The 26199-nt window shown below is 41.5% G+C and overlaps 2 protein-coding genes across 3 annotated transcripts; one reads left to right on the plus strand and one right to left on the minus strand.

Moving 5' to 3' along the window:
- Positions 1-2009: 2009 nt before the first annotated feature.
- cyth2 (cytohesin 2) lies at positions 2010-13181 on the plus strand. 2 transcript variants are annotated; one of them, XM_075465643.1, is made up of 12 exons: positions 2010-2195; positions 4509-4659; positions 5518-5584; positions 5667-5785; positions 5865-5945; positions 6183-6295; positions 7136-7284; positions 7371-7482; positions 8149-8225; positions 9352-9423; positions 9539-9693; positions 10491-13181. In XM_075465643.1, exons 1-12 carry the CDS (start codon positions 2129-2131, stop codon positions 10576-10578), a joined length of 1251 nt encoding a protein of 416 aa, XP_075321758.1. In that variant the 5' UTR covers positions 2010-2128; the 3' UTR covers positions 10579-13181. The 2 variants fall into 2 exon arrangements, 1 of the variants encoding a protein (XP_075321758.1); XR_012769813.1 differs by lacking the exons at positions 9352-9423; positions 9539-9693; positions 10491-13181 and adding an exon at positions 7595-7996 and having other exon boundaries at positions 8149-8231.
- Positions 13182-13990: 809 nt separating this feature from the next.
- On the minus strand, positions 13991-21985 carry LOC142380782 (neuronal pentraxin-2). The gene is made up of 6 exons (XM_075466687.1): positions 21799-21985; positions 18480-19435; positions 17135-17627; positions 16599-16852; positions 15338-15517; positions 13991-15084 (listed from the first exon to the last, which is right to left on the minus strand). The coding sequence occupies exons 2-6, from the start codon at positions 19167-19169 to the stop codon at positions 14875-14877; spliced, it is 1827 nt and encodes a 608-aa protein (XP_075322802.1). The 5' UTR covers positions 19170-19435; positions 21799-21985; the 3' UTR covers positions 13991-14874.
- Positions 21986-26199: the final 4214 nt, after the last annotated feature.

The following is a 26199-nucleotide window of genomic DNA, read 5'->3' on the forward strand; positions in this document are numbered from 1 at the left end:
ATAAGAAAGATGGATTTTATTTTAAACACTTTTATCCTCAGTGTTGGTCTGCCTCTAACTTTCCTTTTGTGGTGTTTGAATATCAGTGATTCATTTGTTCTCTTTATACAAACACTACAAAATATGTTGGTTTTTTTTTCATTTTTACTTTTAAATAAAGCATAAATTCCCTGTTTTTATTCACATACCTTCACTGGCCACCATCGCTCTGTGGACCATTGCACTAACCAGTAGGGTAACATTTAGGCCATTTTGTGTTTTGAGCTTCAATTATCTGTGCTTTCATGTAGAAATCAATAACTACAGGCCTTACTTAAATCTTGCTTTCCTTGTTTACTGAACCGTGGAAAAAAAATCAGTTGATAAATCATCTTCAAACTAGTTGGCTTTTGGGCCCTGGAGTCTGGTATCATGACACTAAACTTAACCCATTGTAACATTAAAGCAGAACTCTGTAACCATAAGGAGAAAGTTGTCTTTGCTTGAAAATTTGAGCAAATACAACTTGTAGGTTCTTACTGCTCCCTTTCCACTGTGCTTCAGCTCTGATTCCCTAGACTCTCCCTGCAGAGGCCACCACATTCCCCCACTGCTCTGCTTTGATCAGTCAAAGCTGCATATCACACATGAATGTAATAAAATACATGTTAGATCTGTTACTGTGCTTCCAGAGAAGGAGGGAGATATTCTTTTTATTGGGTTATATGATGGCTTTCATCATTTTGCTGCCATTGGAAAGCTTTAGGCTCTTTTCTCTTAATGCCTTATGTCAAGCACTTCAAATGGCCTGCAGGTTTGAAACATGGTGTATCAGCAAAGTTGGCAACTTGAGTTGCATATACAACCATTTTTTTCTGCTGGAGATGTATCTGGATAATATCCAAGAGGCAAGCTGGTGTATAAAAGAAAATGAAACCTCTTACAAGATCAGTCACTGTGACATTCTTTTTGTTGGATAACGTCCAGTGATTTTAACCTTCTGTAATTCGGTCTATTGTATAAATTTGTGAAACAAATGATGGCGAGAAATTTGACTTTCAAGCAGTTCAGAGGCCTTTAGGCTATAATAGAGTCAAGTTCAACAGCCAAACCGGGAGTGGTGTTGTTCAGCATTTATGTGGTGAAAGAGCCAAACTGAGGCCAGAGAAGAGAAAAAATATATATTTGAATTTAAGATCAACTAGAGTTGCTTTTATTTGACAAGCATCAATATTTCATGACTTGTTTTATTGTATTTGCAAATGAAAATTGGAAATATGACAATGTAACAGGAAATTTGCACCAAACTAGCAACAGATGTAAAGAGTAATTAAGCTTTTGACCATGTGTAGGCAGATGGTCTGCCCTGTTTCAGCATGTTACTCAGACTTACAGAAAAACATGGAGATTTATACACATAAAACTGGTTTTATGAAGCAGGAGTTTGTGGACTGTCTGTTCATTTAGTTGTTGAAACAGCTGAAAACAGATCATTAAGGTCAAATTAACAGCTTGGTGCCACACTAGAGCAAAGAATCTTCATCCAGAACAAAAAGATGTTAATGTCTGCTATTGATGATGCAATAACACATCTATCGGTTAAAAAGTAATTAATACTCTGAGTAGTTTTTGAGAAGAGTACTTTGTACTTTTACTTAAATATTTTTGTAACACTAGTACCTTTACTTGTAATTGATTACAATTTAAGCAATGTAACAGTACTTGTACTTAAGTACAAATTTTCAGTACTCTTTCCACCTCTGCTTCTTAGTGTCCCTTAAGAGTGTAGCTTTGGTACCAGGTATTTTATTAAAATCCCATTATCATAGCTAAGAAGGTGGGGGAGTGAATAGCATAGCACTTAAATTATCTGACTGAAGTTATATACAATTGGTTTCTCCCTCTCTGTCCTTTGTACTGTTTGAAATCAAGCCTTAACATCTTGAGCCCTTCAAACGTCACCCAAAAGGGATTGTATTTTGAAAAACCACTGACCGGAAGTAGACGGCTTCGCCAAAGTCAGAGACCGCTTCCGGTGTCGCCACCTTCTTTGTCTCCGGCCCAACATTTCGACACCAGGGGTTGTCTTTTTTTTCCCTTTAGTTTTGAGGATATATTTACATATATATCCCTAATTTTCTAACCTTTAATGACAGTCGACTCTGACCTATTTATGCCTAAAAGTAAAGCTCCAAAAATGGATGAACTGGACTACAGTAAGTGGCCGCACTAAGTCGCTGTTTGTATTGGCTATTGTAGCTAGCCGTGGCTAGTAGTGTAGCTTGTGCCCCAGTTTATTAGCCCAGGTTGGACACAATGTGAGTCCCACTGAACTTATGAATGAAAATGATTTTGCATAGACCATTTTCTCTATTTTCCTAGAAGTGTATTTACGACAAAGCATATCTGGGTGAAAATAAAGCACAGGATCGTGTTAGCTTAGCCAACTAGATATTGATTGTGTCGCTGTGTGCTCGAAGCTAACTTTACAGAAAACGTCGGCGGACATTTACCATCCCAACGTGTCGTCAAGTTATACAATGTCTTTTATTTAAAAAAACAAAACAAAAACGTATTTCCACCAAGCCTTTCACTTGCCGGCTGTAATTAATGTGCAGGCTGCAGTTTAGTGAACGAAACACCACAGTCGATCCAGACTGTGGGCGTGGTTGGTGGTGGTGTAAAGCAGCTGTTTGTATTGCAGAGTCAACTCGGTATTCTGGGAGGTTTTGCCAACCACTGCTGATCACAAGTTGCTGCTTTGAGCATCAGACCTGCGTGTTTTGGACAAAAATTAGACCCTTAATTTTTTTTTTTTTTTTTTTAGATAAATGAACATATTAATGTTTGCAGCACAATCTCTATCAAACACGCAATGTTCAGTTGTTTGTTGCTGTTCAGAGATGTGTCGATCCAGCTGGTGGTGCTGTTGAATTTTGTTGCCTTGCACTGGCAATTGTCATTTTTAAACATTTACTACATCACGTGTGTCATTGAAGATAGACAAGACACTTACATCTCTCAGAAATTTAATAAATAGCCGTAGCAGCACAGACTTTAACCCCCTAAAATGAATGAACCCCGCTCACTTTACCGTAACTATGTGTATTATGAGTTCAACAGCTCTGCTTTTAATGCTACCCCGATGAAGGTTATGTTTTTTAGTTTCACTTGACTCTGTTTTAACAGAGATGACATGATAATCTGATGGTTATTTGTGTGTTTGTGTTATTCGTTATCATTTGGATTGTGAAGGATATCTGACATTGCCTCCTAAAGCGGTCAAACATCAAACATTTGAATTTTTTTGGCTGGTGTGACTGTTAATCTGGCAATTAAAGGTTGCTTTAAATAATTGCCGATGCATTTATACAACATGTATGGTAGGCGCTCATATTTTTGTTTTGTTAAGTCATTTGATAGGTCGCCCAAGCGGGTAGGCTCGAAGTTTTGAAAATGGCTTCAGAGAGATTTGTTGGCTGTACCAGGTTTGGTTTCGCCACAGCAGAAAATCCAGAGCAGCTGCCAGGCTAATAGATTGTAAATGAATAAATAGGAAAGGGAATTTTAATACCTTCTCAAGCTGTGTCCCTTAAATTTATTTTATTCTTTAAAGACGGAGCATAGATGGAGACTGGTACTGGTTCACCACAAGTGGCACAGATTAATTGATTCTGTAGTTGCTGATTGAATCTCAGGAGAGAGAAAATTACTTGGTACTTGGGTTGATCGGGAAATATAATTTTGTGGTTGAACAAACCATTTGTCCCTTTGACACATTTCCCAGTGATGAACTGAAACTGTGGAGGTTGCATGTTCTCCCCGTGCACGTGTGGGTTCTTCTCCGTGTACTCCAGCCGTCTTCCAAAGCCCAAAAGCTTGCATGATTTTAAACCAAAGTGAGCGTGCACGGTTGCTTGTGCCTTTGTTGGCTCTGTTATGGACTGGCGACCTTCACCCTGCTTTTCTCCTGATGGCAGCTTGGATAGACTCCAACCCCGCGGCCCTAAACGGGATGAAGTGGGTATGGGGGAAATTAATGAACTGAAACTGGCATTTAGAGCAAAACCTCAGCAGTTTCTGAGCCACATTATCATTTATTGTGGTAAGATTGTTGTAGAGTCATCTAAAAGGTGAATGTGGGAATGTGACTTTACAAAAGTGGGTTTTAACCGTCATTATTTCTGAATAAGGAAAGGGTGGACAAGAGTAGATTAACGCAAAACATTCAGATGTGTAGAATAATGTGGTTTTAAATTCAATAGTCTCTGTATTTACAGTCCATCACTGCCCAGCTCTTTTTCTTATTCCTTGTTCAATTTGTTTTACCACTACTCTCTCCCTTTATTTTTTACCACTTTCCATTGTAAGATAGGAGTTTTAATAACAATGATCTTTTTTTACCCCCCCACATTTTTATGCCACCAATAGAGAATAGCTTTTAACCTAGATTGTGTGGACACTGTTACCACTTGTTAGATCTACAGCTGCAGCAGTAGTGCACTCATTCTTCTTGTCTTCCCCTGCAGTCCCAGTAGACCTGAGCCCAGAGGAGCGCTCTGAGCTGGAGGACATCCGCAGGAGGAAGGGCGTCCTGCTGCAGGAGATCCAGAGGCTCAGGGAGGAGTTAAGAGAGGCGATTTTAGAAGTCGAAGGACTGGAGACCAGTACAGAGGGCAGGTAAAAAAAAAGAAGAAAAAAGCTGTTTGCATTTTTACATCTCTTCTCTTGAAGCACCTTTTTCCTCTCACCACAGCTTCATTACTCCTCTGGTGGCGTGGTGTTGCCAGCATTTGGTCATGCCACAAGCTGTCCTTTTTATTGAGCCAGCGCTCAAAACTATTCGGTTCAATCCAGAAAACTGGTTTCATCATTGTCCTCTTTTCTCCTTTTTAAATGTTTGAATAAAATAATGAGAGTTGTTGCTGAGTTAGAGCAACATGTGAAAGCAGCAATGCCTTGTTTTGTTGTACACATATGTAACACTTTCAGACCCTTTCTGAAAGCACAGCATTGTTATAATTCAGCTACTTAAACCGGGTTTTCTGGGGGCGGGATATTGACCGAATTGGGACTTTCCACGAAAATATTTATTTCTCAGCTTCATAATAAGTCATTCAAAATATCTGAGAAGTTTAAACTTCAGTTTTTTTATTGTAATTTACTGACTTTGTCCTTCATGGTAATCGATATGTTTCAATAAATCGTTAAATAAAAATGTTATTTGTCTGTTTTGAAAATGATGGATGAAAAATAAGATCATGTAGACTTTGCTACAAGATCCCAAAGTCATGCTTATGTTGCAGTGGGAGTTAATATTGTTTTATAAGTGTTATTATCTTTATATCGCCCATCAAATGATCAACATAAGACTTTTTTTGTTTTTTTCTACCTGAGGTGTCGAAAAAAGCTTGGATTATTATTTAGCTATGTTGTGAAATTGCTCTTGTTGATGTGATACAGAATGTAACATCGGAGTTGATAAGTGAAACATTTTCTAATATCGTGCTGATATTTGGCCCTTCGTCCGATCTGCAGTAAAACTCTACAGAAAAGTCGGCATGTGGCAATGGGGAGGAAAAAATTCAACATGGACCCAAAAAAGGTACCGCAGACTCATAGTTGTGTGGATGCTGTTAGTTTCGCTTGTTATTTTGGGCTTCATTCCGACTCTGTGCTCTCCGCAGGGCATCGTGTTCCTGGTGGAGAACGAGCTGCTCAGACACACATCAGAGGACATCGCTCAGTTCTTGTACAAAGGAGAAGGCCTCAACAAGACCGCCATAGGAGATTACCTGGGCGAGAGGTGCAAGATGCTGAAATGTCTCTGCTCCTGTTGTGGTTTTGTGTCAGCCATTTGTAACTGTGAGGCTTCTGTTCCGCAGGGATGACTTCAACATAAAAGTCCTCCAGGCTTTTGTTGACCTCCATGAGTTCACTGATCTCAACCTCGTCCAGGCTCTCAGGTAAACTCCACTTTTGTGTCATTTCTGTCTCAATCGAAATACAAAAAAAAATCTATTGAACGGCGTCCAGGCATTCCTCAGCGAGCTAACATTTCCCAACAACGGAAAGTCCCGTTGGCTCCTCAAGTTGTTGAGGGAAGGCTTTCTGTTAGAGGGCAACAGTGACTGTGCAACTCTGCCTCAATTGCAGAGCGTGCTCACTCAGATTTGCCCTAAACCTTGACTTGTTCTCTGCAGACAGTTCCTGTGGAGTTTCCGTTTGCCTGGTGAAGCGCAGAAGATTGACAGAATGATGGAGGCCTTTGCTCAGAGATACTGCCACTGCAACCCCGGAGTCTTCCAGAGCACCGGTAAACTAAACAGAAACGCACATAATCATGATACATTTCAATCAAGACTTGTTTTCCCTGCAGTTCTCATGCTTTGAGTAGTTTTAATGTGAGGTGCATTCATTCAGTTTTCTTTAGTTTAAGCACTAGTATCTTTTCAAGTGTGGCACACAGTGTGTGATGCACACTTTTTGTTTTGAGATTGAACGATAGCAGCAGGATGGGATAGTTTTTCTCCTATCAGTCCAGTTGTTAACCAGTAATGATGCACCGATACCAGTATCAGGTGTAATCTGTGCTTTTTGTGTTTGTACCTGTTGTGGTAAAACCTGTTAGTAACAGTGCGCCGCATCACGGTAACAGTATGTTCGCTTCTGGTTGGTTGTGCAAGTAGTAAGATAAGGAGGCACGCTATTAGTTTTGTGATACCGTGAGATAAGCTTTCTGAAACTGAAGTGAGAAAATTAAGTTGCTTTCTCTTTTGTTGTCTTCACGACACCAGAATGTCTGCTCAGTGTGGCAGATGTGAGCTGTAGATGAATTGAATATTGAATATGAATATTGAGTGTAGACGCTGTACCTGGTTAATGGGAAACAACTGTACATCAACAGGCCAGCTGTTCACCTAAAAGTTAAAGTTTGTTTTCTCCTCTTCTGCTTGATAGAAATCACAATTTATCCACGATGCACAGGGTTCACAGTATTTTCATTCATTTGGAGAAGAACTAGTCGCAACGTTTGCCCCTTTCCAAGAAAGTCCTTAGTTCAGAGAGAAAAAAGTGGAGGATTTCTGTCTCCTACGGTCCAGTGTAGCATTGTGCTCAGTCATTCTGTGTGTTCTTGTTTGTCTCTCCTGCTCAGACACGTGTTATGTGCTGTCATTTGCCATAATTATGCTGAACACAAGCCTACATAATCCCAACGTGAGGGACAAACCCGGACTGGACCGTTTCATCTCCATGAACAGAGGCATCAACGAGGGGGGCGACCTGCCAGAGGAGCTGCTCAGAGTACGATCCAACCCACGCCGTTTCCCTTTGTAGATGTGGAGAGATTTCTGGTGAATTAATGATGTCTGTTTTGTTTTTTTTTCCAGAACCTCTATGAAAGCATTAAAAATGAACCCTTCAAGATACCAGAGGACGACGGCAACGACCTGACGCACACCTTCTTCAACCCCGACAGGGAGGGTTGGCTTCTTAAACTCGGTGAGATGATGCTAGCGAGGCCTTTTGTGCTGCGCTTTGCTGCATTTTGTGTGTCGCCTTTAACACTGATCGCGTTCAATCTTTTACTGACAAAATGCAGTATGTGTTACAGATGTCGGGAGTGTTCATTGCCACTGCGATAAGAAAGTGATTCCTTCTGTCTTCTGCTGTGTTCTGCTCACCTTCGAGGCTTCGTGCTATGATGAAACTGTCCTTCTGTCTGTGAGGTTTTCAACCTCTTTGCCTCCACCTGAGTTATCGGCTCACGTCGTTGTGGCACTGAAACACTGGCACTGACAGACAGACTCACTTCCTTGTGTTATGGCAGCCTTCAGATCCGATTGTTTTCTTTTGCATGGCGGGACCTGTGATTAGTGTGTCACTAATACGATCTTCTCTTCCTCCTCCTTGTCTCTGTTTGTCATCTGCCTCCCTTTAAATCCTCTGGTTCTCTTTGTCTCTGCTTCTTCCCTGCGATTTCAACCTCTACTGCCGCTGCTTGTTTTCTCAGGAGGTATGTACTGAGTGTTTAAAAAGTTGTAGAAAACAATTGGGTATTTAGTTTGCTGATAGAATAAAGACTATAGAGTAGTATTCAGTGAATGTACAACCCTACTTCCTTTGCTCTGCTGTAACTCATAATGTGTCTTTTATTTTTATTTCCAGGGGGAAGGGTGAAAACCTGGAAACGTCGATGGTTTATTCTCACAGACAACTGCCTTTATTACTTTGAATACACCACAGTAAGTCTTCACTAAAAGTCTTTTGTTCTACCCAGAACATTTTCTGATGATTTTTAGTTTTATAAGAAGGGGATTCACACATTCTCCAAATTCATGGTTTGCTTTACACCTCATTGTTTACTTGTACTTTTTTTGTAAAATGAATGAAAATGACATGATGTGGAACTCCATTAAAGGTGCATTCTATCTAATTACCAGCAGGGGGAGACTCCTCTGGCTGCACAAAAACTCCATTCGTATAGAAGTCTGTGGAAAGATGACCACTTGATTTGTCACCTCAGTAAACATTTTCTTTGTGAGATTATGGCCTTAATGATATAAATTGTGGTTCTGTTTAAAATATAAAAGGCAATAAAACAGGTTACAGATAAAGAATTGGCCCTGCTGGGATGCATAGATTGTCTGCATTGCTCAGTACATTTCTTTGCTCAGTTTAAAAAGAAAACAAAATGGTGATGGTCGAATCTCTGCAGTCCAGACATGAAGTCTAAAACACAAGTCCAGAATCCAGTGAGTGAAAACAAGACTGATGCATCCACCTATTTTATGCGATCTTTGGAAAAATCCCAGCTCAAGGCCATGGATCATTGTGTTTCTGAACTTTTAATCCACTTTTTGTACCCTTTTAAAACCTTTTTCATGTATTTATTGGAGCTGGAAATGCAGGTTTGACTGTGTCAGTTAAAGACATTTAACCAGATTTTTTTCAGTTAATAGTTTGCTAAAGCAGTGTGTTTATAAAGAATAAGCGTACTGGTTGAGTTACTTTAATGCTGTTTGCTGCATTCATTCTTTTTTTGTGTGTTAAAAATGATCTTTCAGCTTTAATTTGGTATCATATTTTTTGTAGAAAATGGTTGAAGTTGTGCCTCCAAACTCGTGTCTAAATGAAAGCTCTGCTGGGTTTCGAGCTTTATTTCCATCCACTTCTCAAAAACGACAACAAAAGTTGTGTGTGCGCTGAAGAATGAGAAGTCTTTGGTCAGACAGCATCGTGGGTGGGATTAACAAGCTGTCGAGGATATGTGGAATATTCTGGCTCTGCCAACAACTCCATCAAGTGTGTTTAGTCTAGTTTTGTGTTGATGTTAAATACAGGTAGATAAATCCTGTTTTTCACCAACAGGATAAGGAGCCACGAGGTATCATTCCCTTGGAAAACCTCAGCATCCGTGAAGTCGAGGACCCACGGAAGCCTGTAAGTTTGCTGAACGGTGTGATGAGCTGTTATTGTTATATTTTCATATTCCATGATTGAATGTATGCTCTGAGAGTTTACTCAGAGTTCAAAGTTGTTTACCTTTGTCAAACAGAACTGCTTTGAGCTGTACATCCCCAACAACCGAGGCCAGCTGATCAAAGCATGTAAGACAGAGGCTGATGGGAGGGTGGTGGAAGGAAACCACAATGTGTACCGTATCTCTGCGCCCACACCAGAGGAGAAGGATGAGTGGATCCACAGCATCAAGTATGTAAATTGTACCTGCCAAACTCGGTTCACAGATGTGCTGTAGTTGGTGTGGATGCTCTCATCTTCCTCACACACCACACTCCCAGTTTGGACTCGTTCTTAGTTTCCTCTTGCTAATTATTGTCTCAAGCCCCTTTCATACTTCATGTGTGAGTTACCAGCACAGCCCAGCTGTGTGAACTGCTGCGTCCACATTAACGGACAGATGTGCACCGCAGCATGGTTTGATTTGACATGTGATCAGCTTTTAGAGGAAACCGACAAGTCAAAACGTTCAAACTTCTCTTTGCTATGATTTTATGTACATTAATATAGCTGCAATACAGGGTCATTTTCTTCACTCAGCATCTGAAATAAATGACATTAGAGGCGGCGTCCTCAGTACAATAAAGATCACGTTAATCTTGAGTTCACGATGCGATTACAGTCGTGCAGTCGAACCCTCACGGTGTAACACTGACTGTTCAGCAGGTTTAAATATGTAGAGAAGTGATATTTTCAGCTTCTTCCATTCACCACCATTTGGTACGCTACTATGAATTGTTGAAGCAACAGGACATGTTCTCAGAAAACTGAGGGACTATTACATTATAGCACAACCACAAACAACACGGGTCTTTACTTTCACTGGCATGTCTGAATGAAGGTCTGTGAATGAGTCGGTGCCAGCGCTGTAACAGAGCGATAATGCCATTACTGTTCTATATCTTGTGTTTGGAAGGGCTTCAGTCTTTCTCCTAATCGAGTATTTTTTAACCCAGTAAACTCCGTTTTTTTCTCTGTCATCATTTCAGATCTGCTGTTAGCGTGGACCCCTTCTATGAAATGCTCGCTGCCAGGAAGAAACGCATATCACTGAAGAAGAAAGAAGAGCAGCCGTAGATGGCTTCCTTCAGTCCCTCCTCTCTTTTCCTTCATCCCTGCTCCCTGTTACCTGTTCTTAACTTTTGTTAACCCACCCTCCTCTTCCCCAAATGCCTTCTCTTCCTGTTCCGAGGACTTCTTGCTATCTTGTCCGCCAGACTTTTGTAAAGCCACAATCGGAGTGCAGAGCTCACCCTCCGTGGCGCCCACTTACACTGCTGCTAATGCACTCAACCCGACACACTACACCCAGAGCACAAAATCTGTCCCGTCTTCTCACCTTCACTCTCATGTTCGTAGACAGTGAAGCGTGTTTTAGGCCGTATTCACACGGGTGCTGATAACTTTCAAAGCACTTCTGTTGCCGTTTCATCCACACTTACTGACCCAAAACGATGTAAAAAAAAAAAAAAAAAAAAGCTATTTCAGGCGGCTGTGTCCCGATTTATTTTTGAGAATCTCAACTTGCTGGTGAACTTCCTGCTTCAAAACCTAAAAAAAAAAAAAACACCAGGAAGCAGAAATGTATGTTATAGTGTCTTGTGCATGTCCAGTTAGAGACATATAATGTTCTATTGGCTGTTTAGCTTGTATCGTGTACTTTTACGAGACTTTCTGAAAAATTGGCGTGGATCAAAAAAACATGAGACAAAACGGCCCTCTGAGATTTATCTGCATTCGTGTGAACATGGGCTCATTCAGGGTAGCAAGCAGCTTCCGCTTCACGAAGTCCTCCGTTACATTTATGAATGCCGCCTTTTTGAGAAATGGCCTTTGATTGATTGTGCATACCCGAGACAAAATGTGAATTCAAACACTAATAATAATTTTGTATTCAGCTGTTGTTGAGGAAATGCAAACAGATTTGGGACTGAGATGTGCTCAAGGCTTCCTATAGTACCCTTGATGGCTTTAAATCCACATCCACACCTAAGTACTGAAGCATTATCAGGCCGTATTGTATATTTACACTATTTACAGTGGAGTCTCGAGGTTAAGAGCGTCTTTTAGTGCAATTAGCTGCGTGTTTGAGCTCTCTGAGACGCTGCATATTTTCCTTTAGCGTGTTATTCAACATGTTTGAGCAATAGCAGAGCAGAACATTGTAGTCCGGAGGCTTGTGAACAAATCCTTTTATCTCTACTGAGCAGTTACCACCATGTCCTCTCAGATGTACCATCACAGCATGCCACGCATCACGTCCTCCTTGATCAGCGCTACAAGACAAACGCCAACATCTCTCACCAGTAATAACTGACCGAGTCGGAAATGACAGCGCGAGTTTCACGACATCACAAGGCAGCTCATTACAATGTACACTTTTTGTAAATAGATGTTAGCATATTTGTTTACAAAACACATAGAAATGATTTAATTTATTCTTTATCTTTTGTTAAGAGCCAATTTTTGTACGAGCTACTGTATTACTGCATGTTGATAGACGGGGGCTTCGGTCGCAAGCTCTGATGCCTCGCTGCCCATGCTAGTGCACTGATTTGAGAAGTGTTAGTGTTCCCTGTTGACCTGGAAAGATTGCGTTTAATATCGAAGTTGTTTTATGAATAAGTGAATGATCCCGGCACAGACTTTTGAAAATGCGGCGTGTTTAGCGGTCTGATTTAACTGATTTAACTCTTAACTTGGCCACTCTTGTCTTCTTTGTTTGTGTTGTTTCTGTCGGGAAAATCGGACTCATTAAAGCACAAGCTGAGATCGGTCCTCACACTCGGCTGCCCGCTGTCCAGCCGCAGTGTGAGCCGCGACTTTCCTCTATAGCACAGTGATACGATTAAAGAGATGGCTAAACGAGGAACACTAATAAATCTTTGATTCAATATAAAATTGTAAAAAGTAATGAATCGGTAATGCGTTTAGATTTCTGTCCAGTGATAGATTTGCTTGACTTCCAGTTCATTAGCTGTTGGTTTAATGAATTGGCATTTTAGATTGTAGGGAAAATAGTTGTCTACTGCACTTTATCTAGCATTTTGGAGAAAATGCTGTTACTCTGACTCCATGGCACCCTCTGCTGGTATTCACACAAGTCTCTGTTAACTGAAGGATGAATTTGTGTAAGAATACTCAGCAACATCATCTGGTCCCTTACAGTTATAGAAGTAACAGGTACTAATCAGCATGTACTGGATTTATCGTTCATTGATTATTCACCAGGTAATGATCATGTCTCATTAAGCTTAGCAGAGTCTTCTCTGACCTAAACACTAAAGCCACAGAAAAGTGACGGACAGACAACCTGCCCTTTGCCTCCAGGAGACTGTCAGAGGCCTAACTGTAAGCCTCTGTTTGTTTCTGTACACGGGGACTGTCTATATGCCGTCACTTTCTATGAATTTTCGAAGTGCAAAGTTGCCAAAACATGACTAAATAATTATTTCCACGTAAAAGCAAGAATGAATGCTGAAATGAAAGCGGTTCACGGTTTCATCTTCGCTTCACTGCAGAGTCGCCTCTTTTCAGAACATGTTTATTTTGTATTTATTTTTGTTTACTGTTAGGTGAAGATGGACACATCAATTATGTACATGTAGCAAGAGGAAAACTACCATACGTTGGTGCCAGTAAACTACTGTGTAACAATAAAAAGGTAAACGGAGACAAAGGCCTCTTCAATGTGTGCATTTTTTCCTCTTGTTTTTATTTTTTATTTTTTGTAAAGTTGCTGCTGCAGCAACTCTTTCAGTAATGGACTCGATAGTCTGATAGTTATTAAATTCATGTATTTGTATAGTAAGGTAACTTGTGGACTGAAGTGATTAACGCCATAACTTATTATTGACGGGAAAATAAATTCCACACTAATTAGAAATTAACATGAAAAGACTGGCTAGCCACCAGAAAGTTACGGTTTTCCAGTGCCATAATATTTCAGAGCTGCAGCCTTCCTATAGGGTCCATAGGTAGGAGTGCTTAGAGACATGACCATGGTAAAAAACATGACTTTCACATAAGTATAAGTTACGGGTCCCTCTCTGCTGTGCTCAACTTCCTCAGTTCCACCTCAGCAGAGAAGGCTGTAATGGATGAGCATTTAAGTAACAACGGCAACTGTTGAAGAGATCTTTAAGAGAGTCCATATGGCTCTTAATAGTTCTTTTGAGCCATTTATGGTGGATTCTTAAGAAGGGTGTAGTGTTGTGGTGATTAACACCACTCCCTCACAGCAAGAAGGTTCCTGGTTCAAATCCTACAGTCTGTATGTACCTGCTCGGTTTCCCCCAGGTTATTCATCTTCTTTCTACATTCCAAAAACACAAATGTTAGGTTAACCTTAGAAGGGAGTTGCTTGTGTGGCCCTATAACAGATTGGTAGCCTTTCTGTGTGCTAGCTTTTTTTTCCAATCTCTGGAAGACGCTCCAGCAGCCCTACGTGATGGACGAAAGAAAAAACGAGCCGCTTATATTTTCACGCTTTTATTTACACACGTTCAAAGACACACACGATGATCAAGTTTGAACCTTGCTAAAATGTTATTCTATGACATACTGTGCAATAAGAAATATACAATCAAGGCCAGATTCACAAAAATCACAATGTCACTCAGAATTCACAAGCTAATTCAATGAAAAATTGAGAAACATCAGAGCTCTGTTCAATGAACAAATTATCCACATTGAGAGTATATAAAAGTTTGGGGGAAAAAAACAATTAAGTAACATTTTCTAAATGTTTAAAGGAACCCCTTTAAGTACAAAACTGAGGTATGAGTCCATATAGTACATAAAACCATCAGAAACTCTATTTTATGTCTGATAGGATCTTCAGCATTCCTCGTATAACATCTAACTGATATGTAGATTCATAAAATTACAAAAAAGCATCACAAATATAACTTAATCCTACAGTTTCTTTGGTAAGTTAGCTGTATGTTTCATGGAAACCTTTAGAAAGAGAATCCAGAGTAGAAAACAATGTTCATTCAAACTAACAACATACTGTTTGTTACTTCACCACAACTGAACCCATGTAAGGTCTGATAATATAAGCTCAGACCTGACAGTCTTATTAACAATATGACAATATGTCACACTCAGCACTTCTCTGTTTAAAATAAAACACAAACTTATGGTTACAGTAGATGATGTGGCTCGTGACCACTAAGACCCAACACATGATCTGTAAGCACAGATTCGACACACTATCAGTTTTTTCTTCTTTTATATCATTTAGAAAAGTCACTTTTTTAAGGAAGGCATACACTGATTTCTTTTCAAGTTCAAGGAATTTTTGTTCTATTTTGCTGCGTCTTCAGTCTCTGGATATCTTCAAGTTCTTCTTCTTTAATGTGACAACCTTCAGTGACAGGGATCAAATGGGTATCTGGCAACGCCACCGTGAAGCTCCACCTCTGTGTCGGACCAGGTGATGAGGTCTCCTTGGAGGTGGTTGCCACAGGAGGCCAGACCGTAGATGTCACTGGGACTCAGGACATGTGACCACATGTGCAGGTCTGACATCTCGCCCACATATGACTGAGTGGCATCAAAACGGCCTCCCAAAGTGTCCTGAAAAAGAGATGGAACAATGGTAAATATACATCACTTTTGGACCTCAGTGGGTGCTTTTCTCACATGGATCAAGACAGAAAATGGACACACTAAAAGGGAGAGAATTTTAGACATAAAATCCACAGTAAATAACAACAATCAGAGCTCACAGAAGTCAAACACTGAATCTGATTGTGGGGTTTTTTTTTTCAGCATATTCTCCAGCATGACTGTTCTGAGACTGAAAACAATTTCTCTGCTTTTTCTTTACCTGCTCCTGTCCCAGGATGAAAACCCCTCCGGGTCTGATGGCATGCCAGGGTGAGAGATTTATCCCAGATCCCCTCTGCACGCCATCCTGGTAGGCCTCCCACTGTCCTTCCCTTGTTGACCACGTCACACACACGTGGTGCCACTTCCCATCAGTCAGAGACAGGGGCAGCGTCACGGCCTGAAGATCAGAGGGTGAAAACTTCCATGATTATTGCCTGGGATTAAATCTTTCTCCATTCACATGTTGTTCTTAACAGACACCTCTGTCGGTCTTTTCAAAAGTAAAATGTAGATGCAAACCTTTCAGAAATAAGTCCAAGTTAAAAAGTCGAGCTTCTCTGTCCTCTTTTCAATTTAAAGTAGTCAGAGGCGTGATTTGCTGCAGAGGTCGGCGTAATGTCTTCAGTACACCGTCACATTAATTCAGCAAAATGAGGTCAGACCACTGCGAGGTCAGCGAGAGCAAGTTTTAACAAGAACAAGAATGAATGTGTGGTGCCGACTGCGTCCAAGACTGTGTTGAACTTTTTATGAACTTCGGGAACACTGTGACGGGGATTACCGATTTAAGGTGTGGGAAATGTGTGTGATGTTCTGTAAATAGTCAAACTGGAAAGAAGCAAATGTGGCTGTTCCTGACATTCATGCCATTAATTTGAGGGGAAAATGCAAAGAAAGACGTCATCAATTTCAGCTAAAACTGAAGTTTTATAGATCACGGGTGCATAAGTAACACATGGGATTCTAAGAAGTTATAAACCTGAACAACCCAAAGCAACCTCTTTTTTTAGGTTCATCTTCAAGTTTGTGGTTTTTGATTGAGTGTTGCACATTTATGCTCCTCTTAAAGTATTTATCTAAATCCTTGAATATAAATGACTAAATAAGAAACACTCACAGTTGAAATGTGTCGCTGTTATTTTCTTATTGTGAGTATAAAATTAAGTTTAACACCAAAGTTATTAGATTTGATTTGTGCACTGATTTGATTAGATGTGATTGAAAGTGTTCAAATCATTGTCCAAATCCTAAAGTATATGAATTTCAAATTGATCAAAAATCAGCTAAGATGTGTTGAACTGTACAAAAAGATTGTGATGTTGGTGAATTTATTGTCAGTATTATCATTTCACGTATTAATTTTAGCTACTTGGACTCATTTCAGACATAAATATCAGATAAACAGATGCCGATTGGTTCATCTAACAATGTGACATCACATGTTGACAACAGTGGGGTTTGTGTCAGTTTTGTCTCACCTTGTCGTCGATCAGCAGCTCTACGGGGTTGTTCCCCCACTCGATAAGCACCAGTTCATTGGCCTGTCCAGGGGCAGAGTAAGAAAAAGGCGTTCCCAGTCCAGGCCCCATGCCCGCCTTCATCCAAAGACACAAAGTCAGAGCGAAGATCTCCTGCAGCAGAGTCCTCTTCATCCGCCCGTACATATAGTTGGTCCTCATGGGGAAGCTGATCTGGAAGGCATCAAGGCCCTTGATTTTCTTCCTGCCAGATCCTGTTAAAAAAGACATGATTAGAGTCTGACTTCAAGGCCTTTTTGGTTGCTGTTCTGGTCTGAAAATGATCCCTGTATCATATAAATTCTCCAAAAGTGTCACACGGTTGTGATGTGCATGCTCAGGTTTTACATTTTTGGAGCAGATTTAAAGGAGTTCTTGTTCATTCGTAACATTTTGGCAGCTTATGTTTGGAAAAAAAAGGAGGGTTGCCGTCCCTTGGTTTAGTTTCCCCTCGCTGCATACATGTATTCGTGTATGAAGGTTATAAAGTTGTGTACCTGCGAGATGCAGCTGATTGAGCATTGTTTCCAGTTTATTGGAGTTGAAACCAGTCCGAGGCCCCGGCGCCCTGTATCCTGTCTGTGGAAGGTAACTGTGACTGTCTGCTTCATTACTGTGGTGATCACCATCATCATCGTGATGGCTGTTGTCGTGGTCACCATCTGCATCATGATGGTCATCACTGTGGTTGTCATCGTGATGGTCTGTGTGGTTGTCATTGCCGCCATGATCGTCGTGATGCTCGTCGTTGTGGTCGTCTCTGTGGTTGTCGTGGTGGTTGTCATTGTGGTGGTTGTCATTGTGGTGGTTGTCATTGTGGTGGTTGTCGTCGTGATGAGCGCCGTCGTCTCTGTGACTGGAGTCGTCGTCGTGATGGTCGGGGCTGCCGAGGGCGACGGTGTGATGGTGCAGCTGCTCCTCCAGGGTGCTGATCTTCCTCTGCAGCAGCTCCTTCAGAGAGCTGGAGTATGTGGAGGATGTGTTCCTCTTCTGTTGGGGGGGGGGTGGAAACACAGAGGTGAAGTCTTAAACAATATCATTGACAGTTAAAGCTGCTGTGACACACAGATAGAGGCACAAACTGGTCTAAGGTGGCATGTGCTGGTCTGCTTTGTTTCCTGAAATGTAGCAGCTGTTTGAGCTTCAGCTCTCATTTTCATTGTCTCTTCCCGTGTCCGTCTCTGCTTCTCTTCCTCTCAGGTAATCCAGGCTTTGCCCTGGTGCGCGCCCTGATTACAAGTCTGTCAAGGGAGATCACGATAATTACTGCTGATTTTAGACACCCCCTCCTTACTCCTCCTCACATATACTCCGTAGCTCCTGACATATGTCTGGGATCCCAATTCAGGGAAGACAAACAGCATAAAAGGGTGGATAAAATAAACCTGAAAACAGACTTTAAAGCATCCAAATGTCCAGCAGCACCTGCAGTCAATGTAAAACATCACAGAAGCACCTTAAGTCTGTGACATTCACCTTTGAGCCTGTTGCCGCTCTCAGGTGCCCACAGAGAGACACCAGAGTGGCTCTCTTGGCAAAGGAGAGAATGGCTTTATGAGCTTAAGTAATTCATTGTCCTCTTGTCTTAAGTGCTCAGTAGACATACCACTCTGGGACTTCGACAAACAGCCTCGTGACAAAAGCATTAATGTGTCAAAATAAGAAGAAGACACACATGGGAGCGTCACACAACTCCCTCTTCCTAAATCCAAATCTCTCTCATTCATCCGCTGACTAGTACTAACGGTTTACTTTAACACACTTCTTTAGAAATACACCCCGTCTGTCTTTCTGTAGTTTGGTCTGAAGTTGATAAAGTTGTCCCCAGCTCTTGCTGCTCACCTGAAGGTTGTCCAGTCTCTCCTTCAGCGCCTGCAGCATCCTCTCCATCTGCTCCATTGACGACGTGCTGTCCCCCGGAGTCACATGTTTATCCTTCCCCTGGTTGCTGCTGCCGTACCCTCCATCAGATCGTTGCCCCCCCACAGAGGAGGGATAGTGCGGTGAGTCCGGTATGAGGTTGCGGTTTCCATGGTGACCATGGAGGTTGCCATAGTGCCCATTGTCAGTGTACGTGTGAAGATTGGCCGTGCCTGCATGATGCGAGCGCGAGGCCGGGCCGTGGCGCTCGTCATGAGGCGACACGCCTCGTCCAAAGCCTTCACACAGGGTGAGCTTTGCTGTCAGCTCTCTAATGGTCTCCCTCTGGTCCAGGATGATCTCTTTCTGTTGAACGAGGCTCTCCCTGAGGTGCAGGACGGTGGCTTTGGCCTCTTCGCTTGCCCCCCACCAGCTGTTAGGAGGCACATTTTGATGGCTCGGTCCGCCAGGCCCCGCCGACCCGACACCTGGACCTGAACCTGGACCTGCAGGGAAGCAGGAAGGGTCTGTGTCCACAGGAATCGGGGTGCACATAAAGCGTGGGTGGGCTCCAAAGTCAGACCCTGAAGTTGCGTAAACGGGGTTACCTAAAGAAAACAGTGTCAGGAGAAGGTGCAGCCGGAGAGGCAAAGAGTTCGTCATGATCTCCATCAACAGTTATTAACTTTAACTTTATTATTAACTTAAAGTTATTAACTTTACTTTAGTATGTCTGATGTCAGTTGAAGCAAAGGTTATGCAGAATTATTTGTTGGTGTAAAGGAGGCATCAGGGATCAACTCTTCCATCTTCCAAAATATCCACTCATCAGTGAAAAACTCATCCAAAAAAATAAATGTTCTCTTTTCTGTGAGAGAATTTCTTGAACAAAGATTTTCCAGTTGCCTTTCTCCTCCTCACTGAAGAATGAAAGAAACCTGTGAAAGAAAAATATTGGATATTAGACAAAGCCTCCAGTAAAGCTTGGACACAGTATTGATTGAACACTGACGTGCCTGCAGTATGATGCAGAGTTTCATGTTGCAACCGTAAAAGAAAGCTCTGAAACTGAATTTAATGTTGTTTTCCTTCCGTTAGGTTGTAAAATATCGTCAGGTCTTTCTGAGAGTCATTAGACCAAAGCGCCACATTTATTCTCTTTGCTTTTCTGGTGTCAGTTTTAGAAAATAAGCGAGGAAAGCTGTTTAAAGATCTTCAGCAGGATGTGATGAATGTCGGAAGCCTCGGCATGACGTCTCTGTCCAGAGTCAGCGCCAGTGCGTCTGACCTGTCTCCTTGAAGATTGGAAAACAACCAGAGTCCTTCCAGACCAGGATTAGTCATTTAGAGGTGAGACATCCTGACTGTATCAGCCAATGGGATTTTTTGCTGTGAGTTACCTGGATTGAAGGCCTGAACGCCAGAGATCCTGATGCCAATAACAATTCTGAGCCATTGTTTTTCTGAAGCACGGCTGCATCTCTAAAAGCAAAGGATAACTAATCACTGAGTCCATGTTATGTTTCCATGTTTCTGTATGAAGCAGGGGAGCTGACCTCTCTGTCATGTCCTTCATTATACAGGGTCGGCATTTTGAAATGGCACACACGTGACGTGGCAGCTAAACCTCACTGACCACCTGTTGCTCTGAGTGACCAGCCTCTCCGATAAGCGTGTGTGTTGCAGTGTGTGTTTTTGTTGACAGTTCATACATGATTCAAAGCGTTTTTATCAATAATGAATCAGAAAGGAAGACATGCAAATAGTCTGTGACGTGACAAACCGCAAGTCCATCTTCATTTAAACTTCCACAAACGCTGATTAGTGTTTTGGCTCAAAGTACTTTTGAGCCGCTGAAAGTGGACACGAATCATTTCAGATTTTAATTTGAGAAACGCCTTTGCAGCATGCCTCCTCACAGTCTCGAGGGGACTTGACCTTTGTATGAGACATGTTCTGTCTCTGCTGTTTCCGTTGTGATTTGCGGGGCTTAGAGGAGGGACAGATGGCCGAGGCACAGAATCGTGTCTCACCCAATCTCCATCGTTTAGCCCGAAGTTTATTACCAACCACGAGTCTCCCAATTAACCTAATTACGAACAGTTGTTGCGCCATCTTAGTCAGAGATAAGTGGGCTTGCACACACTCCTCTGTATGCGAGTGTTAATCCACAGCGAGCAGCGGGGTCCCGCTTCATCCCAGCAACATATGGCCGAGGTGGATATTTAAGCAGTGTGATTAGTCTCAAGTTAAAAACTGACAAGTGCAGTTAGTGATGTGATTAAAAGTCAGTCGATGTTGGCAATGTTTCACATTGACAGGTTCATTGTAGACAGACAACAGGTGGCGTTAAAATCAGTGTCAGTATAATTTTGCCTGGTGTGGACTTCTCACTCCGGTTGAGAAGTTTTAGAAGAAGAATGTGGTAGTTAAACAGAAGAGATTACGGTATTCTCATGTAAGAGCCACATAGTTTGAGTAACTTTGATATTTATAAGTAACCAGCATAAGATAAGTAATAAGATTAGTACACAACATTTGCTGTAAAAGTAAAGCGAGACATAGTTTTTAATGCATTTAAATGCCACCATATTCACTTGTAAGGGAAAGATTTGATGCCAAGTTTCAAATTCGATTAGCTTAGTTTTTTTCCTTGACAAACCGAGAATGTCACTCAGGTATTCTTTGATCACGCCCCCCTAAGGACAATAAGTAAGCAGATGCATTTTTCTGAATAATCCCTATTCCTTCAAATGGGGCTCTAATCTAACCTGCAGCAAATCCTCAAGCAAAGTTCTTCAGTGAACGCATTTCTACAAATTTCTTAATCACTCACAGAAAACATTGCTTGTTTGACTGTTGTTCTGTGGACATGTGGCTGTCAGTGATGGAGGAAAAATGCATTTCCATGAGCCTCATGTTGCCCTGAACTATACATCTTTTCAATTGTAAAAGTTTTCAGGAAAGCCTAATACAGTTGGAGTGAGCAGAAAATATCCAACATACACAGGCCGAAGAAAAAACATGGAACAGTTTGTACAAAGTTTATTTAATAAAATATTTAAAATGATCACTGAACTTTTTTTTTTTTTTAAATCAGGATGATTAAAAGCCTGAATTTACCTCTGTGTCTGTAGTCAAAGGTATCAACGGAGTAACCATATTTCCACCATAGTAGGTTCTCCTCTCTCTAACCCCAGAGCTACAACATTATTCAAACTTTGTCACACCTCTCTGTTATTATTCCTACAATATGATACATATAAGCAGATATACAGTTTATGAAGACTGGAGTGCTTACCTCGGAGCTTGAGTTTCCACACTGCGAGTTAGGTTGTAAGTCCACCTCCTCACCCGCTGATCAGATTGAGAGATTTACTCCAGAGTAGTGCTCAACTTGTTCTCTCCCTCCTTTATTGTCTCTCCACCTCTCCTCCCTTCTTCTTTGGTTGATTTATTTTTCTTGGAAGGCCACACCCCATTTCCGCTCAGACTTTTTGGCATCCGCACTTCTTCACCATCACTGCTACAAATCTCAGACACGAGCACTAAATCAAACTCACCGCTCTGATAAGCTATTCAAACAAAGTTTTTTAATTTGATTTGCAGATTAGAAATCCTATCAAACGGCACATAAACATTGGCCCCGGCTCCTCCGGCGCACGTCACACAGCTCACCTACATCTCAGCGCGATAGTAATTGGCCTGATTAATTCCTCGTGTGACTGATGGTCAGCCAGGCAGCGGTAGGACAGCAGATGGCTGCTTCAGGGTCAAAGACTAACAATAAAGACATCATGTTGATTACAGGAAAGACACAAATACTCTATAGATAACAGGTTCAGACAGAACAGCAGGTGTAAGGTTGTGTCTCTGAGATTCTCTTTTCAGCAGAGTTCACAAGCGTGGACAGACATTGCTTTAAAACCATGGTTGAAATAAAAAACACTTGTCTATGTTGATTCGTCTTATCAACTTAAAATGCTAAATAATTTGTTATTTTTCGCTTGCTTTTGATTTCCAGTTCTTCATAAATTCAAAAACGGCTGCATTTCATGCAAGCGTCAAACAAGACAGACAATGAAGATGGAGTTTGTATTCCATTCGTCCACAGATCACGGCAGACAGGTGAAGCATAAAGATAAAACTACCATTAATGTAACAGCTGTTCGTGGATTAAATAGGTGATTTTCTGCAGTAAATAAGACATGCCATGACTCTGTCACACCTGCTCTGTCTGCCTCGTCACGTCTTAATTAGGCGGACTGGGATTTCAGTGTCTGAACAGGTTATCGAAAGATACCTACAGTTTATTCTACAAGTGAACAAGGCTTTGTAAACATCCATCCATCCATTTTCTATACCCACTTAATCCAGCTCAGGGTCACGGGGGGGGGGGGGGATTTAATTCACAGACATTTAAGTATTAAATGTCTGTGAACCTCAAAGAATTTTCTGCATAAGATTGTCAGAGGTTCATTGTCAGGAGCTAGTTAAATAAAAGAGGTAAAAGTATCATCCTTGGGCTATTAATCCATGTAGGTAGGAATACTTTATTTGTGTGTATGTGAACCTCTAGGATCAGTGGTTTGATGGTGAAATTCGAATCAAGAGTTTTTACTCAATGAGATGACAAACAGGTGTGAGTGGAACAAAACGAGAGATTTCCCAAAGTCTGGTCTTCGCAACACATTTCCAAGTACCTCAGAAAATAAATGTCAACGCTCATCAGAAAGGAAAAGGTTGGAAGAGGTTACGAAACCATCTCTAAAGATCACTCCAAGAGATGTCCAACAGTCTACAGCGTCCTACAGAAAAGCAGAGTAGCTTTGAAGCAACTGAAGGCCTCTCTGACTGATATCAGAGTTCAAGAGTCCGACAGGAGAACACTGAACAACATGGTGCGAGGGGCAAGGAGAGAGCCGCAGATCTCCAAAAAGGAGCGTTGCTCCCTGTCTGCAGTTTGATAAAGATCATATGGAGAAGACAGAGAACTGCTGGGAAACTGTTTTGTCAATAGATGAAACAAGTGCTTTGTCTGGACAAAGGACATCACTAATTTTCCAGCATAAGAACCTCGTCCCGTCTATAAAATACGGTGGTGGTAGTATCAGGGTTTGGGTCATTTTTTGCTGAATCTAGGTTGGGACAGCAAGCCGTCATTAATGGAACAATGAATTCTGAATTGTACCAGGACAGGTCATTCAGCCAAAGAGTGGTTAAATGAAATAATATTTTGGACACATGTCAAAGTGACACTTTGATATCTGAACTGAATGACATAAACATAAACAAATGACAAAATATTTTTGTTTAATCATTTTAATTGTTTCTCAATGTTCTACAGAGTCTTATGTTTTCAGTACCATTTAAGCAGGAACATGACTCCAAAAGGTTCAAGCATCTCTGCATGTCACTGATGGCTTTTAAATCCATCAACGAGTAACCTTGCACGTGCAACACATTTGGACGTCGTCCAACTTGCATTAAAGATCGGCTGCTGAACAATAACCATTTAGATCACCTAAAACCCCTCACTGGTCTCGGAGAGTTCACAGAAGCACTTTATGATGACATGAATGGGCTACTAAGAGCTGAGGGTGACTCATGTTTTTATTATTGTTTAATAGGTCAGTGCGTGGCGGGTTCTCTGCCTCTCAATCTCCTTAGCGTGTGTAGATAAGGCCCTGTGGAAGTGAGCACACACAAACAGCTTTACAGCTCAGATCCAAGGATACGAGACCACAGATGTTGTCGTGTTCCCCAGGACACTCGACCAAGTGACCTGGAACTCCACAGAGCACGTCGGTCTGCCGGGGCAGGAGGTCACGCTTTTAGACAGAGCCGTCTTTTCCGGACAGCTCACTCCTGAGGGGGAAAAAAAAGACACGTTAAACTAGCTTTTTATTTTGTTCTTCAAAATAATGTTTTAAAATAGAGTTTTAGATTGTGCAGAGAGGCAGAAAGCTGCAGTGCTGAACTTCTTAGTGTACCGGCTTGTTTTAGTGTACCCCTCCCACACAGGTGTAAAGTCTCTGTGAAACATTACAGTCTGCATTGTTACACCCAGAGCTACAGAGTAATACAGAGTTACGACACTGTTGCAACTCTGTGTTACTCTATAGCTCTGGTTACACCCCATGTGCCGCTGGTTCAGGTTTGTGAAGGGATTCAGGAGGTGATGTCACAGCATCGCCACCTCCTGGGAGAAACCTTTAACTGCGCGAGTGGGGCCCTCAGTTCTACTGTGGTTCATAAATGAATGTACTGTTATCAGAATGTAAACATATTTTCATGTATTTAAACATGGTGAAAAACAAGCTGGGTTTTTTTACATGGTAAAATGCAACTTATATGATTAATTCATACAATGTACCAACTGTAATTATAATTTTGATGTATATTTGCTTTGTACTAACATACTGTGTTATTCCTCTTTCTTTTTTTTACTCCACTATGTTATGTAAATGTTGCACTTTGCACTATCCTACATTGTTTTAGTTTCTGGTTTTAACAAGTAACTAGGTTTAGTTACTGGGAAGCATCAGTAGCTATTTCTACTTTTAGCCCTTTTGTGTATTTGGTCGTAAATACTCGCTGTGTTGTTGCTTAAAGAGGATCATAAAGGCAGGACTTTTGCTTGTATGACTTCTGTACTTTATTATTTTGCTATTTGGAGTAAACTAAAAGTTTCTTTCACCACTGATCGTTTACCATGTTGCATATCCTCTATTTAGATATCCCTCTGTGTGAATATGTAGAGCAACAACTGTTACAAAATGAAAAAGTAGTTGTTATACAATGTTTTTTCTGACATTGTATGAAATGCAAATAGTAGCGTCAGGCCTTTCTGTTCATTGATGTGTTTAGTTATTCATTAAATTGGGGTTTCAGCTATAAAAACTGAAGCTCATATCCTTTATTGCATATTTTCTGGCCCGGATCCAGTCTCCCTCTGTGTTCACCTAACATGTTTAAAAGGCCTATTTTTAGTCAAACAGAAATGATGAATAAGCAAATGTTTCGGCATTGCACCTCAGTTAGACTTTAATGTTTGATAATGAAATGTAAATTTACGAATAAATGTTATACTACAACAAAATGACCAGATCTTAGCAATGAAGGCCACTTTCAAGTCTTCTCTGACCGGCGGGTTAACTGTAGACTTGTGACTCCCGAGTAGAATACTTTTTAAAAACTCCTGCATATGCAGCACATCTGTAAACCCTCTCAGTTTCATGTCGCCCTAAACTCTCTGCAAACTTTTAGCAGCACTTTAAACTGCCCCCTGCATTTCCTACGTTAGTCTTTAATCTCTCGCTCCGGTTTATTGCAGCAAATGAAAGGCCTGGCTGTGTCTGTGCAGGGCCTCCTCACCGCCTCCTCCTCCTGTGAGAATGGGGAGCAGGAATGTGCGACGGGCCGGGTGTATGTAGGCCAGTGATGGGCCTGCCTGTGCCGCTTGGTCTTTGGCTTAAAAAGTTCAAGTCATTATTCTCCTCCTGCTGCTATTCAGACCAAGTCCTGTTGGCTCATTGTTATTCTGCCCGAGTGAGAAAGGGACTCAGAGAATGGGAGGCTGACTGTGGTTTCCAACGGCAGGGAGCTGGGTGCACTGGTGGAGGTGGTGGTGGCGTTTTTTTTTTCTTTTTTCTGGCCGGTGTTTGCGGGCATGAAGGCACGTCGGTAATCGGCTCAGTAA

This window comes from Odontesthes bonariensis, chromosome 5 (genome assembly GCF_027942865.1).
Source record: "Odontesthes bonariensis isolate fOdoBon6 chromosome 5, fOdoBon6.hap1, whole genome shotgun sequence".
NCBI classification, from domain to species: domain Eukaryota; kingdom Metazoa; phylum Chordata; class Actinopteri; order Atheriniformes; family Atherinopsidae; genus Odontesthes; species Odontesthes bonariensis.

Bases quoted from the DNA above. Each gene is read 5' to 3' on its own strand.
- cyth2 (XM_075465643.1), top strand. From the start codon at position 2,129: ATGACAGTCGACTCTGACCTATTTATGCCTAAAAGTAAAGCTCCAAAA. The intron at 6,296-7,135 runs GTAAACTAAACA...TCTCCTGCTCAG, and splicing joins CGGAGTCTTCCAGAGCACCG to ACACGTGTTATGTGCTGTCA. The intron at 7,483-8,148 runs GTGAGATGATGC...TTTTATTTCCAG, and splicing joins GGGTTGGCTTCTTAAACTCG to GGGGAAGGGTGAAAACCTGG.
- LOC142380782 (XM_075466687.1), bottom strand. From the start codon at position 19,169: ATGGAGATCATGACGAACTCTTTGCCTCTCCGGCTGCACCTTCTCCTG. The intron at 17,628-18,479 runs GTGAGCAGCAAG...CCCCCCCAACAG, and splicing joins AGAGACTGGACAACCTTCAG to AAGAGGAACACATCCTCCAC. The intron at 15,085-15,337 runs GTAAAGAAAAAG...TCTCTTTTTCAG, and splicing joins TCATCCTGGGACAGGAGCAG to GACACTTTGGGAGGCCGTTT.